The 19,298-nt window shown below is 37.9% G+C and overlaps 2 protein-coding genes across 7 annotated transcripts; one reads left to right on the top strand and one right to left on the bottom strand.

Moving 5' to 3' along the window:
* The first annotated feature begins 331 nt into the window (after positions 1 to 331).
* LPPBETA (Phosphatidic acid phosphatase (PAP2) family protein) lies at positions 332 to 18,554 on the top strand. 6 transcript variants are annotated; one of them, XR_015818355.1, is made up of 4 exons: positions 332 to 1,197; positions 17,441 to 17,722; positions 17,915 to 18,088; positions 18,181 to 18,554. XR_015818355.1 is itself a non-coding variant. In XM_022046255.2 (2 exons), the coding sequence occupies exon 1, from the start codon at positions 499 to 501 to the stop codon at positions 1,192 to 1,194; it is 696 nt and encodes a 231-aa protein (XP_021901947.1). In that variant the 5' UTR covers positions 332 to 498; the 3' UTR covers positions 1,195 to 1,197; positions 18,181 to 18,554. The 6 variants fall into 6 exon arrangements, 4 of the variants coding, with proteins under 4 accessions (XP_021901947.1, XP_088073735.1, XP_021901945.1 ...); XR_002540230.2 differs by lacking the exon at positions 17,441 to 17,722; XM_022046255.2 differs by lacking the exons at positions 17,441 to 17,722; positions 17,915 to 18,088.
* Positions 7,459 to 8,001, bottom strand: LOC148266230 (uncharacterized). Its single transcript, XM_088218175.1, has one exon. The coding sequence runs from the start codon at positions 7,999 to 8,001 to the stop codon at positions 7,459 to 7,461; it is 543 nt and encodes a 180-aa protein (XP_088074301.1).
* Positions 18,555 to 19,298: the final 744 nt, after the last annotated feature.

Here is a 19,298-nt window from a genome sequence, read left to right on the forward strand (position 1 = left end):
AGAAACCTAACTTCCTTTGTACGATCACCCTCTCCTCCTCCAACTCAACAACTGCTGACGCCTCCTATTAAAACAACATCGTTTTAAGGCCAATATAGATTCAGCCAAACGACGCTGTTTTGAAGATCATTAATTAGTGCTGATTGTCTTTGCATCAGAGTTGGGCCTATTTTAAGGCCCTCTTCTCTTTTCCTTCTGGGCTTTTGAGTGTTGGATTTAGCCACTAGGAAATATAACAAATCTAAAATTTTAATAAAATATAATTTTTTACAATAAAAATAAAAATAAATAGAAAACACTATTCAAAGAAACAAAATAGTTAAAAGTAACTACGTCTCCGGCAAATATATATTTGCGTAGCACACGGGGCGCCGTCGCCGGCTTCTTTTGACTTTCTCTCGGGCTTTATTCTTTTCCCTGACCTGTTGGATTAAACTCAGTCAAAGAACAACCAAACAAAACTGTAATCCATCCCAGCCAACGAGACCCAACCCCGCCATGGCTTCCGCACAACCGCCACTCAAAGCCAACACCACAAACCCACCAACTGCAACTCCACTCCCTCGCCATCTGTTGACCGTAGACGCCACGCTTTCTCACGCGCTTCATACCCTCACCAAGCCCATCCTTCCGCATTCTTTCCTCCTCCTCCTCGAATACTCCGCTGACTTCCGCCTTTCCTTCCCCGTTTCCCTCGCCCTTCTCCTCGCCCCTCCCCTTTCCCCTCTTCGCTTCTCCTTCCTCCTCCCGTTCGTCGTCGGACTTCTTCTCGACCTAGTTTTCATCGGCTTCGTCAAGACTCTTTTCCGCCGCTCCCGCCCTCACTACAACCCTTCTATGTCCCCCGTCATATCCATCGACAACTTCTCATTTCCCAGTGGTCACGCCACCCGCGTCTTCTTCGTTGCCGCCTCCGTCTCGCTTTCCGCAGCTGCCATTGAGAGATTTGCCCTCACATTCTCGTCTAAGCCGTGGGGGGAGAGTGGAAATGGTTGGTTCTTGGACAGATGGATTCCGGATGACTACAACAAGGAGGACATGACGCGAGCCATTGTTTTTGGGGTTTGGATATGGGCGAGCTTGACTGCCATCTCTAGGGTTCTTCTTGGGAGGCATTTCCTGTTGGATGTACTTGCAGGGGCGTGTTTCGGGATTCTCGAGGCTCTCTTCGTGTTCCGGTTCCTAAGGTTTTGAGAGGTAAGGGAAATGGAATACTTCGTAAATTAGGTTACCTCAGTTGCGATATAACATTTTGTCATATTGTGGAGTCGAAAATTCAATTGTTGATTTCTGATAATTTTATTTGTATATTTCATTTTTGTGGATTTCGTTGCATTTTACGGGGGCGTGGAATCAATTCTTGACCAATTACTTGGGAAGAATTGTGGTAACTGCTTTAGTTCCAGAATCCAGCATTCGACCCAGAATTGATTTAGTTAGAGTGTTTTGCTGTGTAACATCGAGCATTCTCATGAATGGCTGATCGATTAAGTTGTGTCGTTGCTTTCTGGTTTATGTTATTTATATAAGAATTTTTATATGTTCGTTCAGCAGTAAAACGCTTGTTTCTATTTATACTAAGAGATTAGCGTAAATTGTCAACAAATGATGTGATTCCGGTACCAGAATGAATAATCGTTCTCCTTGTATTTCCACACAAGCTTGAGATGTATAGGATAATTGTGGGCTCTAGCCTTTTGTGCAACGATCTGTGAATTAGAAAAAAAATAAATTATAAATAGTTAGGGTTTATATTTTTTACACAATAATTCAGATTACCCAATATGGCTACGGGACTGACTCTTTTAAAAGAAATAATAAAAAATTAAAAAAATAAATGGAAAAAAAACAACTGGGCATTCTACTCGCAACCATCTTGTGGATCGAGTTTTGGATCTTGATCTTCTTGATCTGAAATGATTAATGAAAGAATGAGTTATACTACTCCATTAATAGTACCACGCTACTCATCGATACAGAAATGAAAATTGATAGAAATCATCAAAACAACTAATGAAGTTTTTAATTTAAATAAATTCGTTTGTCATAAATAAAATCATTTACCACATACTTACCGTAGCGAGATTTCCAAAAATAATCTATAAAGTCAATAATATAACACATCATAATTTCATATACAATAAGTTGGAACTACAACCTTCCATTTCTTCAGTCTACTGGTATCTGTGGGGGTTTATAAGAATGTACTCATTACACGTGAACCCTGTTTTAATATTTTCAATTAACAGGCCATCCCTATACCTCGTATAGTATGAGCGCCAAAAGATACCATCCCTCAATACCCCGTCCGGTATGAGCATCAAATTACCAAATCTCGATACCCCGTCCAGTATGAGACAATGTTCACGTAAGATTCCTTATGTACCCGGTCTATCCACCATCTCTCAACCAGTAAGGTTGCCGTTCATCCATCCACTTAATCAAACGATTTCTCGTTCACATTTAGTTTCTAGTTTCTTAATTCAACCGTAATAACATAAAACAAGTAATACATGCATAAAAAAAATACAATTGCATCATCATACTAATTCCAGTGTATTATTATGCATTCGAAAATTATAAAGTCAGACAATCGCTTAAATATAACAAATAATAATAAACAATTAATTTCGGTTACATTAGTAATTTGTAATTAATAATGAATATTTTCTAAGTTTCACAAAATACAATATTATTTAGAATTAAATTTTAATTCCATAATAGAGAATAAGGTGAGAGATTCTTACTCAAACTGATGTTCAAAATGCTAACTTTTGACTGCGCCTACTAGCGGTCTCTGGATTCCCTGAATTTTCCTTCGGAGATTAAAACGCGTTTCAAGTACCAAGAAATACTCTAAAAAATCCAAAATCAGTGTTAGGAACCCCTTTAGACCAATTTCGGAAATCTAGCACGGCGGCTCCGCCTTGCTTCGGTGACGACACCGTTGCCTGCGGCGGAGGTTTGCATCAGGTCGGCTGTTTTCGGCCGGTTTTGTACCAATTCCTGCTAGAAAACATGTTAAGGGGTCTTGGTTGGCCGAAAAAAGTCGAAAAATTAAAACTTACCGGCGGCGGAGTTCCCCGGTGCGGCGGCTCCACCGGCTCACCTTTGTAGTTTGGTGTTTTGCTTCGGTCAACTTGTAGAGAACATAATGGAGATTATAGTGGTGAAAAAATTACATACAATGGGAATCGAGAAGGGCCTCATCGGAGGCGGTTTTCGCCTTTTCTCACAGCGACGTCGCCGGGTTTTACCCGCAGTTTCCGACCCATCCGCTGATCCTTTTCCTCCAATTTGGCCATGTGAGTGTTCAAAATTGAATTTCGAGCAAATAAGAAAATTTTTATCTTTTTTGGTAGTTAGAAGTGGCTCCAGCGCGGCAGGGGGCGGCAGACGGCTCCATTCTTCTCCATCGGGGTTGTTTGGTGGGTAGGGTTAGGGTTTGGTGTGAAGAAGGTTATTTATATCCGTCTTCTTTTAATCAGGGCTGTCCATCGCATTTGATCTGGACCATCCGATCGCGATTAAATAGGGAATGAATCTGGGCTATTCAACGCGATTTGATTTGAGCCATCCGATTGCATTTAAATAGAAAGTAGATCTGGACCGTTTATCGCGTTTAATCATGGCCGTCCGATTGCGTCTGAAAAGGGAACGAATCCAAACTGTCCGTGCACGCAGGAACAAATTTGGGCCGTCCGATCGCGGCACGCGGATCGCTAACGTAGTCTCCCGCGTGGCACCACATCAGCGTGGCTTGCCACGCAGCGCACTCCTGTTCGTCGGGGCTGCTGACTGGGTTTCCTACGTGGTGCAATTTTTTTAAATTGTGTTTTAACTCACAATTTCTAATTTTTCTTTCAAAAACACCCATATAACCCAAATTTTTATCCATTTTTTCCAAAATTATTTTCAATTTCATTCTCTATTTAATTTTCTTCATTTTTACCTTAAATAAAAATTAAAAAATTAGAAAATTATATTTATTCATTAATTTTAATTAGAATTAAAATTAATTAAGGCATTACAACTCTCATCATTTTAAAAGAAATTTGATCCCTCAAATTTGTCTCTCTTACTCAATCAAACAATCGGAGATATTGGACTCTTAAGTCTGATTCTAGCTCTTATGTGATCTCTCTCAGTGTGTGATTCTGTTATAGGATTTTAACAAGGGGAATTTTCCAGTTGGGGAGTACTCTATTCGTTCAGTTCACAATAAGGATTGGTACTTTCTCGTAGGACAGATTCTCCTGCAGTGAAAGAGTCTCGTGAGCCAAGACATGAGAGGGGTCTGAGTTGTACTTCCATAGCATGGATACATGAAACACATTATGGATCTTGAAAAGTTCTGGAGGCAGTGCCAGTTTGTAGGCGGCAGTGTCAATTTGGTTTAAAATTTTAAATGACCCAATAAACTAGGGTTTAGTTTTCCCCTCTTGCAAAACCTACTAATTCTGTTGAAAGAAGTGATCTTAAGGAATACTCGATCACCTTTCTCAAATTCCAAATCTCTTCTCCAGGTATCTGTATAACTTTTTTGCATGCTCTGAACCGTCTGAATGTTTTTCCTGATCTTAACTATTTTGGTTGTAGTCTTCTCTACGAGATCTGAGTCGAACAGTTTTCTATCACCTACTTCTTCCTAACGTATCGACGATCTGCATGGGCAGCCATACAGCGCTTCGTACAGAGTCATGCCAATACTTGCTTGGTAGTTGTTGTTGTAGGCGAATTCTATCAGGGGTAAATAATCATTCCAATGGTCCCCGAAGTCAAGAACACAAGCTCGGAGCATTTTCTCAAGTGTGCGGATCGTCCTTTCTGACTGTCTATCGGTTTGAGGGCGAAATGCAGTACTAAAAGATAGTTTCGTTCTGATGGCTTGTTGAAAACTAGAGCAAAAACGAGAAATGAACCTGGGTCCCTGTCGGACACTACTGTCACTAGTACTCCATGTAATCTGATTATCTCCCAGATGTATATTTTTGCTATCTTGTCTAAGGGTTCGGTCATCCTGATGGGTAAGAAGTGGAAAAACTTGGTGAGCCGGTTAACAATTACCCAAATGACATCAAGTCCTGAACGTGACCAAGGCAATCCTGTCACGAAATCTATTGTGATATGTTCCCACTTCCACTCTGTAATAGATAATGGCTGAAGTAGCCTGTCTGGGTGTTGATGTTCTGCATTGACTTGCTGACATACCAAACACTTGAACAAAGTTGGACACATCTTTTTTCATCGCGTTCCACCAAAATCGGGGTCGCATATTTTAATACATTTTAATGCTTCTGGGATGCATAACAAACTTCAAGTTATGGGCATCTGTCATGATGTCCCTTTTCAACTCATCGTCACCTGGAACACACACCCTGTTCTGAAATCTAAACAACCCATCGGCAGAGACTCGAAATTCTGAATTAACTCCATATTCTGCTTCTTTCTTGAGGGCTGCTCGGGTGGAATCGGCGGACTGAGCTTCCTTTATTCTCTGGATCAACTCGGGTTGAATAGTCAGGTAAGACAAACATGTGACTCTCTTCAGGTTCTGAAGTCGTACCTGTTGTGTGACCCCTATTACCCTGCATTCGGAAACCATCAAGTGAGCTAATATGCCTGCACTTTTTCTTTTGAGTGATACAAGATGTTGCATTCATAGTTCTTAAGGAATTCTATCCATCTTCTGTGATGCATGTTGAAATCCTTTTGAGTGAATATGTGTTTCAAACTCTTATGATTGGTATAGATTTGAAAGGTCTCCCCATACAAGTAATGGCGCCAAGTCTTCAAACGTGGATAATTGCGGTAAGTTCTAAGTCATGAGTGAGATAGTTTTTCTCATGACTCTTCAACTGTCTGGACCTATAGGTTATGACATTCCTATACTGCATCAGAACACAACCCAACCCTTAGTAGCAGACATCACCATAAACTGTATATTCACCCGACCCGCTCGGCAAGTCCAACACAGGTGCAGTAGTTAGTTGTTTCTTTAGTTTTAAAAAATTCATTTCACAGTTCTCGTTCTACTCAAACTTGACGTTCTTATTTGCGAGCCGAGTCAGAGGAGCAGGTAAGCTAGAAAACCCTTCCACAAAATCTGCGGTAATAACCTGCCATCCCTAGAAAGTTACGGATCTCCTTGACCGATGTCAATTTTACTTAATCGAGCATTGTCTCAACTTTTTCGGGATTCATTGACACTCCATCTTTTGATATGATATGCCATAGGAAGGTAGTCTGCTCGATGCATAACCCACACTTACTCAACTTTGCATACAGTTTCTTCTCTTTAAGAACTTGTAAAACCTGAGGCAGATGGTGAGCGTGTTCCTCTCTGCTTTTTGAATAGATCAAGATATCATCGATGAATTTAATGATGAACTGATTTATGAATTGTTTGAAAACCTTGTTCATCAAATTCATGAAGATGACTGGTGCGTTGGTTAGTTCAACTGGCATGACCAGGAACTCATAGTGTCCGTACTTGGTTCGAAATGCTGTTTTTGGATTGTGTTCTGCCTTGATCTTTACCTGATGGTACCCTAAACGCAGGTATATCTTGGAGAAGACCTAGGTCCCCTGCAATTGATAAAGAAAGTCATCTACTTTTCTTGCAAATGTGACTCCAGCACCTTAAGGGGACACACTATGTCGGATGAATCTATTATTTTGCAATTTATTGATTTATTTTCTCAGCTCCTCTATCTTAACATGACTTATGCAGTAAGGGGCAACTGAAATGGGCTGAGTGCCTAACTGAAGGTTTATGGTGAATTCGACTTCTCTGTCTACTGCCAGTATAGGTAGTTCATTCAGGAACACATCCGGGAAGTCTCGAACTACTGGAATCTCTTGAATACAAATTTCTTTCTTGGTTTTGCCTAGTTAGAGAAAACAATTGGGTTAAAACACTTGATAATAGGAAAATTTGGCATGAGGGAACAAATATTAAATTTTTTTATTAATTTGTAAATGACTTCTCATTAGAAGGGTTGAATACAATATACGGTGGCGTGATACGCCGCTAGCCAATTCATTTCTAAAATTACATCAAAGTCATCCGTATCAATTTCTATTAGGTCCATATTCAACTTCCTATCTACTATATTTATGACACAGGCTTTGTATATAACTTCCCCAGTAGTGTTCTACTCCCAGGAGTAGATACAAACAACACAGAATCAAGTATTTCAGGTAATACATTTAAGTTTGATGCAAAAAATGTGAAACAAATGAATGTGAGGCACCAGTATCAATCAAAACATGTCCAAGATGATTATAGATAGTGTATGTACCCTGTACCACGTCTGAGTTGGCTTCTCCATCTTGCTGAGTGAGATTGTAAGCCCTGTCCTGAATAGGAGGTCTGACCTGGTTCTGGTTCTTCGAGCACTCTCTTACATAATGCTGGGCACTCTCACATATGCGGTAAGTGTTGTTGAGGCGATATCAGGGTCGGTCCCCATGATTCTTGTCATAGTTCTGGCAAGTCCTACCGCGACTTATTTTTGGAATCCGAGGAGGTGCCTGAGTCATCGACCTAGATCTCTTGTTTTGATGAACATGTGCATTAGGTGCTGTTCTGCAGTGTGAAGCTGAGGGCTTGAGATTCCCCACTGTTGGAGGAAAAATGCGAAGGTTCCTCTCTACTAACTGTGCTTTGGCCAGAACAACTGAGTATGGACTGAGCTCGAACACATACAACTGCTGTCTGATATTAGGACAGATACCCCATTCGAACTTTCTTGCCCTCCTGTCTTCATCCATCATGCTCTCAGGGGAATATCGACATAATTTTAGGAACTTTCGAATATATTCTGATACAGTCATGTCACCTTGGACCAGGTGTGCAAACTCTATTTTTTTCAGATGTCGGAGATGCTCTGAAAGGTACTTTGCATTAAAGATTGTCAAGAATTGTTCCCAAGTGACAAGAACGGGCAGGGTAGCCTGCTTGAGTTGCCACCAGCGGCCTACTTCTCCACCCAGCATGTAGGTGGCAAGTATGACTCTTTGTTCGGGAATCACCCCAAGAGTCGTGAAGGCCTTCTCTATCTTAGTTAACTAATATTTGGTCTCTTCAAAGGAGGATACCTCTGCAAAAGTAGATGGATTTAGTTTTTTATACCTCTCAATGTAGCCTACGTCCATCATGAGAGAAATTGAGTCCCATGGGAGAGGGACTGGATTATGCTGGGGATGGACTGGATGGTACTGTGGTGGTACTGAATGATACGGTGGAGACACTGGATTGTACTGTGGTGGTGCCGGGTGATGCGGTTGGAGTACCAGGCTATACTATGGTGGTGACGGGTGGTACTGTGGTTGGGGCACCAGATCATACTATGGTAGTGCTGGATGGTACTGTGGAGGAGCATGATCGTACATGGGTGGCTCGGGATCCTCTCACTGCAGGGGTGACTCAACCTGTGGCAGCGGGGGAAGGTCAGGTAGCTCATTCCTTTCTTTCCGGGCCTGCTGAGCAGCAATGAGTCTCTCCAGTATTTCAAATACCCGGTCAACAACCTCTCGAAGCGAATCCTCCTTGGCTACTCGGTTTAGTGGGGGTTTTCATCTCCTCATTTATCTGTACCTGCATTTCATAAGAAACAGTTGAGTGATAATTTATTGTTTTTGGTGTTTTATAAGGATTTGTATAAGGCATGGTTCCGAGGAATGCGGCTCTGATACCAACTGTAATGACCCGTAAACTTGAAAGAAAATAAATTATGAATTGAATGCGAAGGCAAAATAAATAGTTATGATTTGCATTTCTTACACAATAATTCAGATACCTAATAGGGTTACGAGAATGACAATTTTAAAAGAAATAATGAAAAATTAAAGAAATAAACGAAAAATAAGTAATTGGACATTATACTCGCAACCCTCTTGGAATTGAGCTCTGAATCCTGGTCATCTTGATCTAAAATTGTTAATGAAAGAATGAGTTACAGTAGTACAGTAAGAATATTACGCTACTCACCGACACAGAAATGAAGGTTGGTAAAAATCATCAAAACAACTAATGGAGCTCTTAATTTAAGTAAATTCGTTTGTCATAAATAAAATAATTTACCTCACTCTTATCATAGCGAGATTTCAAAAAATAACTTACAAAGTCAATAATATAACGCATACCATAATTTCATATACAATCACTTGGAACAACAACCTTCCCTTTATTCAGCCTACTGGTATCCGTGAGGGTTCATAGGGATGTCCCCACTACGCGTGAACCCTATTTTAACATTTTCAATTAATGAGCCGTCGCCATATCCTGTCTGATATGAGAGCCAAAAGATACTATCCCTCAATATTCCGTCCGCTATGAGCGCCAAATTACCAAATCTTGATATCCCGTTCAGTATATGACAACGTTCACGGTAGGGTTCCCTATGTACCTGGTCCGTTCACCATCTCTCAGGATATCCAGTAAGGCTGTCGTTCATCCATCCATTTAAGCAAATAATTTCTCGTTTGTCTTTAGTTTCTAGTTTCTCAATTCAACTATAATCACATAAAATAAGCAATACATGCATAAAAAAAATACAATCGCATCATCATATCAATTCTAGTGTATTATCATGCATTCGAAAGATGTAAAATCAAGTAATCGCTTAAACATAGCAAATAATAATAAATAACCGGTTTCGACTCCATTAGTAATCTGTAATTATTTATTAATATTTTTTAAATTTCACGAAATACCGTATTATTTAGAATTAAACTTGAAGTCCATAACAGGTAATAAAGTAAGGGATTCTTATTCAAATTGATGTCCAAAATACTAACATTTGATTGCGCCTACTGGCGGTCCTTAGGTTCTCTGAATTTTCCTTTAAGGATTAAAACGTGCTTCAAGTACCAAGAAATATTTCAAAAAACCCAAAATCAGCATTAGGAACCCTTTTTGGCCAATTTCGGAATTCTGGAACGGCGACTCCGCCGTGCTCCAGCGACAACGCCGCCACTGGTGGCGGCAGTTTGCCTCGGATCGGCTGTTTTCGGCCAGTTTCGTACCAGTCATTGCGAGAAAATACGTTAAAAGGTCTCGGTTGGCCAAAAAAAGTCAAGAAACCAAAGTTTACCAGCGGCGGGGTTCTCCAGTGCGGCGGTTCCGCTAGCTCACCTTCGTTGTTGGGTGTTTTGCTTTGGTCAATCTGTAGGGAAAGGAATGATGATTACAATGGTGAAAAAATTACACGCAACGGGAATCAGGAAAGGCCTCGCCAGAGGCGGTTTTTGTCTTTTCCCGCGGCGGTGCCACTAGACTTTACCCGCAGTTTTCGCTTCATCTGCCCGTTCTTTTGCTCTGATTTGGTCATGGGGGTGTTCAAAATTGAATTTCGAGTAAATAAGAATTTTTACCTCTTTTGGCAGTTAGAAGTGGCTTCGGCGTGGCGGTAGGCAGCGGGTGGCTCCCTTCCTGGCAACTGGCTCTTCTTCTCTAGTAGGGTATCTGGCGGCTAGGGTTAGGATTTGGTGTGAAAAGGGTTATTTATATTCATCTCCGTTTAATCTGGGCCGTCTATCGCGTTTGATCTTTACCGTTCGATTGTAATTAAATAGGGAGTAAATCTGAACCGTTTGACGTAATTTGATTTGAGTCATTCGATCGCGTTTTAATAGGAAGTGGATATTGACCATTCATCGCGTTTAATCGTGATCGTCGAATCGCGTCTGAAAAGGGAACAGATCCGGATCGTCTGTGCGTGCGGAAACAAATTCAGACTGTCCGATCGCGACACGTGCATCGCCAGCCTGACCTTCTGCATGGTACCGCATTAGCGTCGTTTGTCACGCGGCGTGCTCCGGTTCGTCGGGGCTGTTAATTGGGCGTTCTACGTGGCACAATTTTTTTAAATTGCGTTTTAACCCTCAGTTTCCGATTTTTCTTTCAAAAATATTCGCAGAACTCAAATATTTATCCATTTTTCTCAAAATTGTTTTCAATTTCATCATCTATTTAATTTTCTTCATTTTTACCATAAATAAAAATTAAAAAATTATATTTATTTATTAATTTTAATTGTAATTAAAATTAATTAGAGCATTACATTTTGACAAATTAAGTATTATTTCTAACAATTGTTACTTTCTTAAGTGTGATATCCAAAGGTAAAATGCCAGTACTTGCAAGTCAATTAATTATATGCGCTTCAATTACATACAAAACTACCTTAGTACAAGGTTGATTTGCATCAAAAACACTTCAAGGTGCGATTTGAATATTTTCCGAAACTGCAGAGTGAAATTTGATATTTCTGCCATAAGAAACTTAAAACTTAATAATATTTAAGCTGTAATATAATCCTAAAGCTACTAAATACCTAATATTATCCACAATCTTAATTATCCACAATCCTAATATTAGGAACTGCTAGCTCATATCCATTTGGCATCATCCTAAGTGATGTCTTAGCTATGGATGCTTGTTATATCTTATTGGTTAGGTTGTCTTTTTTGTTTGATTGAGATATAGACCATAGTACTCGAGGAGACACCTGCAGCTTTCATAAGAATAATAAGAAGATTGCTTGGCACCCTTGAACAAGGAGACCCTTAGTAGTGCAAAGAAGCAACTAAAGCGTCAGGAGTTGTTTATGTAATGTGTTGCAAATTTGTTCAATTGGAGGATGAACCTCCCCATCCACCCAAATCATGAATCTATGGCTGAATTTAATAAGGTAGTGTGTGAAGATCTGACTAGGGGATTGTGTCCCATGAGGATCAATTAACATGTGATTGATTTGTTCTCGGTGTAGTCTTGCCTAATCAAGGTGCCTATTAGATGCTGCCAGCATAAGAAGCTACAATGCAAAGGCAAATTCAGGAATTAATGGTTAAGTTTTTCAGTAAAGGAAGCAAATGTGCCTTTGCAGTACTCGTTTTACTTGCTCCAAAGAAAGATATCTTGTGGAGATTTTCTGTGGATTGTCATGCAAGTGACAAAATCACCAAGTATTGATTTCTCATTTGAAGGTTGGATGAGATGTTAGATCAAATCTCCAGATCCATTATGTTATCCAAAATTGACTTAAAGAGGTAGTTATTGTAACATTGAATTAAGTTTTCTTGTCTTTGTCTTAGTATGCTACTCATGTCCTATATTTCTAATTTATAAGTTTTATTTACTTAATATATTTGTATTTTGAATATTTTGATATGATTTATATTGTTTGATGTTTTTAATAAACATCATCTTGTTGATATATGTGTAATATGAGTTTTCAAATTAAATAGTTATGTCCTTGTTATAATATTATTATTAATCATTATGCTTATATATGTGTCTCCTGAGTGCCTATAGATATAATATAACATGATATGCATAAATTACAAATTAGCGATGAATCTGAAAATGTACACCAAAATTGACAGTTGGTATAGCTTTTTGAAGCTAAAATCAAGATCCTGACTGATATGTTATTTATTACTTTGTTAGCAACCGCATCTACTGTACCTGGAGTTCATAGTATTTTTAGATAATGAGGCACTTTGACACCTTAATTTCCAAAGGAAATAAGTCTAAGTTATACAAATTTCATCCACCTTGAAGCATAAATAGTGTGAGCAAAAAGCAGTAGAGGCACTCAGTTGAAGAATTCATTGCTGAATGCTCTATGTGCTCAGGTGATTGGCTTTGAGGAGCTGAAAAATCAGTACCCAAGTGATTGCTTTCTCTCCCATGTGATGAAGAATTTATAGAGGCCGCGAAGTTCCTTGTATATTCCTTTTATTATTCATGATTGATATTTGTTTTGAGGTAATGAATTGTGAATTGCAGATGGTTCTCAAGGTGAGCAAATTATTCAGGATTACATTGAGGCTTAGGAGGATATTTTGGACTTGATAAGAACTCGGCTGTGGTGGCAAGGTGATTATTGGCTTAAGGTGAGTGACATGTAGAAAGGTTGGTGAGATGGTGTGGGGTATGTCACAAAACACTGGTTTGCCACTCTTATTGCTAACTACCTGACCGTGAGTTCATCTCAACGTGGACTCTGTTTCTGGACTCCCAAAGACAACAAGAGGCTACAGTTCCTTATTTATATTGGTTGATTGGTTTTGTTTGATGGTTCATTTTATTCCATGTTCTAGAACTCTGATATTGATGCTTCCCACATGGTGGAATTATCTTTCAGAGAGGTGGCACGTTTCTACTTATTTCCCTAAAGTATTGTGTCAGACATGGATGTGAAGTTCGTGGGTCACTTTTGAAGGCATTTAGTGAGAGAAATGGAAGACGACTCTGTTTTCAACCACCTTCCATGCACAAATGGAGGGCAAATATCTGATAGGAGTCCTGGTAACTTTTTACGGTGTATTGTAGGATACTTGTGAAGGTACGACATTAAGTGTTCCTAATGAAAATTACCCTTCAAGACTTCTATGTAGTGCACCACTGAAAGGACTCCATCTGAAGCTGTCTATAGACATAGTCACAGCATGTAGTTAACCTTGTTCAATTGCCATTTGTTTCTTAAGCTAGTGAAGATGTGATGGCTTTTGCTGATCACACAAGAAAGATATGTGAGGAGATGTAGGCAGCAATCAGAACTCGCGATGAACTTTATGAGGAAAATGCAAATTGACACAAGAGGTTCAAGGAGTTTGCCTACGGGTGATCACATAATGGCGCATTTCTGGAATGAAAGTTTCCGTAACAGACTTATCATAAACTTAAATCTGGAAAAGTTGGTCCCAGCAAGGTTGTTAGTGGCTCTATAAAGGATGAATCATGGACTTGAAAATGGTTTTGCAACCGTAAAATTTAGGAGGAAATTCATGTCTCTCATACCCTTGTCATTGTCTGGGTCATTGGGAAAGAGAGAAAAATAAAGCTTTTGAATACATTTCTTCTCCCTTTGCTTGTGTTTGGATCACTAGCTTAGGTCTATCCTATTTTGTTCAAGGGTTGCCCTCAATACCATGAGCTGATTTCGTTGATCTTATTGATCTTTCTCTTTGAGAGTTGGAGCTATTTTTTTGTGTGTGAATTCCCCTCAATGCCCTTTAATGCCTATATCCTCCAAAAAAATTTTGGTCCTTGCTGGGCTGTAATGAAGGTTAGTTCTGATGCTTACATAGCGGATTGACCATATGATAGTTCAATTCAGCCTAATATTCAATGTTGCAGATTTGTTTGATTTCCGTGGATTTGATGACAGTAGGGAACAACCTACAGTTGATAATTGGGCTGCTTAATTGACCAAGAAGCCTATAAAAGTGATTCAAGATGTGCTTGATATGAAGGAAGTGAATCTCTAGGGGGGGTTTCTTTCAACTATTGTTTGTCAAATGGTTGAGAAAACCACATTCTGAAAGTGCCTAAATGCCTGAAGGCAACTGAAGAGGATTTTCTTGTTGGAATCAAGTTCTCTTTGCCCTGAAGGAATTGATGCGGGAGCATGATACAAAATGGTATATTAAAATATGGTTTAGGTCTAACTTAGTAATTAGTATTTTTGTTAGTTGGTTTTCCAGAATTAGTTTAAGAGTCTTTTGAATTTTCTTGCAGATCTAGTTGGAATCTTTTTTAATGTTATTTGGGTACGATTTTTATTTTACTTTAAAATTAAGGATATTTCAAGTTATCTATTAGTTTATTATTCACAACAGGGTGGTATTTGTAGGCACTATAAATATCTTGTACTCTTAATTTGCATCAGATCAATGGAATAACAGACTTGGGTTTTCAGTCTGAAATCTAATCCCCAAATTATTCCTCTCCCTTCATCAAATTTCTACAATTATTTATGGTAAAAGCCCAAATGTGATATCATTTCTAAGGGTCATATACAATACCTTTTCCATGAAGATACGTACTTTTACTGATACAAGGAACTGATTGATTAATTGTTGCTTTCAACAAATTTGGATGAACAAAACATGATCAAGTTACTATTCAGTCATGGTAATTTTAAAGAAATATGAATTGTGGTTTGCTGTAATATTATATCTGATTAAGTCAAAGAAGATACCAACTGGAGAAACAAGGACAATTAAAGATGCAAGGGTTTTTCTTTTCCCCCTCTTCCACCTTTATTTCATGGAATACCAATTTTCCTCAAGGATAATCTTATTCTAAAAAGCACGAAGTGAAAAAAATACAGAGGTAAACGGTACTCTCTGGACTCAAACATAATTAATATTGCTTAAGGGACTTAACATCTGTTGTTTCTTTTCTTTTTTCATTTATTATCTTTCTCAATATGCAATCTTAGAGAAGCTGGAGTATTTATATCCTAATGTGGTAGTATATTTATTATGTTAGTTTCTAGTCATTTAAGGAAGGTGGCAGAGAGTGAGTGGTTGAGCATCTGGAATTTGGCATGAGATTTTTCTATGGCTATTATGTAATTACTCATCCTAACCTGTGTCATCTCTATGAAAAAGGCCAGAAGAGAGTTGTCCTTGATTGTTTGTCTAGGGATCCTAGTTGAAGCTTATCTATGGCTCTCGAAGTTGAATTTATAAATCGCCAGAAGATGGTTTTGGAGCGGGACGGGATATTGTTGACTTGGAAGGAATCCTTCATTGTTAACAGGCTAAGCAAGCCTATATCTAGTTGAAAAGTGAACTGCACTTTAGTTATATAACTTCAGCTTTGGCCCATTGTATGAATGAGTCATAAGACCCTCCTCTATTAATGAATTGTGCTTCTTATTACTTTCTCGAGACTTTGCCCTGTTTCCAGACCATCCAAGACTTCTGGATGGTGAACTTTTTGATCTGTTGAAAGCTGAGGAGACACATGGTTAACTGCTGTTAAATGCATGCTAATTTATTGTTTAATGGTTCCATCTAATTATTAAATGGTCATGCTCTGACGGATGAGGGAAATTATCCAATCTTTTCCATGGGGTTACAACCTTCAAATGCCAAACTAAGCTGAATTATAATTCTGAAATAAAATACTTTCGCTGAGAAATAATGGCATGTTCATTTAAAGATAGTATGTTTGTTGTGTTAGTCCATTTTGTCTCATAAACTTGACATGGTTTCTTAAGAAACCAGCTAGAACATCATTTTGTAGTATTTGTATCTTGGCGATGTCTGAATGCATTTAGCTTCCCATCCACAGGGGTGGCAGCAAGCACTCATCTGCTTTGCAGTCTCATGAGTGGATTAACTGCACCAAATCATTAAATTAAGTGCATGAACAGCTATAGTCAACTACCTTGGTTATTATTATTAAGTGAAAGAGGGAGGAAAATGAAGTTGATGATCTTCAATTTTTAAGCAAGGTCGTTTTTATAACACTACTGTAGTAGAAGGTTGCAGATACATTAAGGATATTAGATATCATTATTATGGAATCCGATTAGCAGGTGGTGTAAAGTGTGTTGACTTATGGAACAAGAGGGAAAGAAATTAAAAGATGAATGTTTTGGTGAATTAAGTATGTGCCGAGTAAAGTTCTTCAAGTTCAGGCCTCATTGAATCTCCTGTGCTTGATGGGATTTATTTTGTCACTGTATTTCTCTTGGGTGCTTCTGAATTGGGATTTATCTAACATAATGCCCGTCATTCAAGCATCTCCTTTTAGTTGTGATAAGCTTTATCTGATAAAGTCTGTGTTGATTGAATGATTGATTGATTGCAACTTCATAAACTTGCTGGATTAACGGTGATAATGATTGTTGTAAGTTGTTGCTTTGCATTATTGCTGTCTATATATATATATATTGTGCTGAAATATGTGGAGCATACCCATAGGGAAAGAGGCCTAGACCAGTACTCATGGTGATTTATTGAGTTTACGTACGGAACATATCCACCATCGAACATATGATTGAAAGTATTTTTTTTCTTTAAAATATGAGAGGTGTGATATGTATTATTTATATATATTGCATTCTTTCTTTGCCCTTTTTCTATAAATACTTGAGTAATAAAAATGAGTGTGAATATCAACAGTCGAAGTGATAAAATATTGTTCCCTTTTTTTTTTTTTAACCTTGTTGGATCGCTTCAGATTGAGAACAGATTATGCAGCAATGGCATTGCTCAGATTATTATTGAATTCATGTCCGTTTATGCTCAAAAGAAGAGGGATACAGTTTATACGACTTCCAAATATGTTTCTACTGTGCAATAACACTGTTTTATACTGTTGAATGAATCCAAGGACACTCCGTGTCCATAACTATAACTATTAGCCTTCAGACACCCAGCTGGAATCCTACTATGGAAGATTAAGCTTTGAATTTTTGGTCTATTCTTATTATGCTGCTATGGATCTTGAGTGTGTTGTTTTTAATGGATGGTCCCCAGATTGACCATTGACTTGTGATAGAAAGTTGTTCTTGGTTGATTTCTTTGGATCTTGAGTTGGAATATGAACTCGTACGTTAACAAGTATACATTAACATGCGATGTCTATCACTTGGTAGAATTTACTAATCATCTCAATGTTTTACAGATCCAGACAGAAACAGGGAAGTGGTAATCAGTCTAAAGCTAGTGAAACTGAGTATATGTACACTGTATATAGGGTTCTTGAAAGTTGGAATCAAGACAAATTACAGGAAGATGTTAATTGCTTTAGTGTGAAATCAGACCTTGGTCAACTTTTCCAACTCCAGGCTCACCTACCAGTAGGATAGCAACTGATGTGAACATAAAGACGCGGAAAAGTTATGTCATCATCAATATTCATTAATGGAGAAGATGACATATGTATTGCAGCATATTAGGCCATTAGGTTAGCTAATTTAATCATCTAAGATCATTAACTAAACCATTCTCATTCTCTTCCTATTTCTTTAATAATCACCATTGACTCACGTTGTCAGACATCCATTAAGCATGCCGTTGTCTCTTTTAAAGTTTTTGTTTCTTCATATTTCTTTTCTGTTTTGGGTAACTTGTGTTGTTGATTACGTGAGTGATGCAGGGAGCAACAGTATATCCACCTCATATAAATGTTGATATATTGACTGACCAAATTATCCTGAGCTGCTGAAATGGTAGACCAGTCAAGGCTTTTTGATTAGGACTTAACTTAGGAAAAGGTCTGAAGCGATGAGCTTGGGTCTGCCTAATGCCTTTATAAACTGAAAGCCAACATGTGAGGCTATCCGGTCTTCTTACCAGATTTTAAAATATTTTTATTGGTTTTGGTTGATGGATTAGGACCACTGAGACACATTGGATTTTCAGGTGGGTGGAGTTTTAGATGAATTTGGATTTTAGTATTCATCTTCATCATCATCACTGTCACCTGACCAGAGAAGAAAGACTGACAGCATTTGATTTTGGAACAGAAGCATTGGAAAGGTTTAGGAAGACGAAGACAGTCCGTCATTAATTTCAACATCTGTCTTCTTACCCCACTTATTATCATCAGTAATCCCCTGTTTGTGTTTGTGCACTCATCACACCAGGAGATTTATATATGTATAAATATATATTAATTCAAGGGTATGTTGTATGTAATTATATATTACATAATTAACTTATTCCAGATGGCTAGTTGTGATAGAACTTTAATATGATTTCTGTAATTCCAGATATTTCATTAAATCTCCGTGTTATATGCATGACTTCCCCATCCCTGATTGCACAGATGTATACCCGTGAATGTATATAATCTTTAAACAAACATATATATGTATATATATATATATATATATAGACAAACATTAACATATTTTTTAACTGGTTAAGTAGGGAGTATGAAGATTTTGGTTCAAAATTCAAAGTATATATTTCTTGTTTTATGCTTTGTCTTTTGGGAGGATAGTTTAAAATCTCAAAAAAGATCTACTTCAGAAATATCAAATATATAGTTATTTCAAAAAGACGTATACATATACACACATGAATGAATAGTATTCAGACAGCGATAAATAACATGTAAATAATTAATTAAACCTAAATTCACAGTTGATTCTACAATTAATTTGATAACTGTTGCTAATCGTATCTTACTTCTCACAATCCTACATGAAGATTTGCCACCGACCCATATCATTACTTCTTCTTGTCAGGGTTGAGGGTACAAAATCTTTGCTAACATTGTTCGTTTCTTTTTTTTTTTTTTTAATTATTTATAATAATAATAATAATAATAGTAATAATAATAATAATTAAAATAATATAATGCCTTCGGTTTATGTAAAAAGTTCACGAGTAAACATAGTACTCTGACCAAAGTTATTCAGTACTTGGAAAAACAAAGATGAGTGTACGTGCAATATATATATATATATATATATATACTTAATACAATGCTTAAATGGAAAGATTTCATTTAGTTTACACCCTATATTCAAATT

This window comes from Carica papaya, chromosome 4, assembly GCF_054855325.1.
Source record: "Carica papaya isolate Zhongbai chromosome 4, ASM5485532v1, whole genome shotgun sequence".
Lineage (NCBI taxonomy): Eukaryota > Viridiplantae > Streptophyta > Magnoliopsida > Brassicales > Caricaceae > Carica > Carica papaya.

Excerpts from the sequence above, each read along its gene's own strand:
- LPPBETA (XM_022046255.2), top strand. The coding sequence starts at position 499 with ATGGCTTCCGCACAACCGCCACTCAAAGCCAACACCACAAACCCACCA.
- LOC148266230 (XM_088218175.1), bottom strand. The coding sequence starts at position 8,001 with ATGCTGGGTGGAGAAGTAGGCCGCTGGTGGCAACTCAAGCAGGCTACC.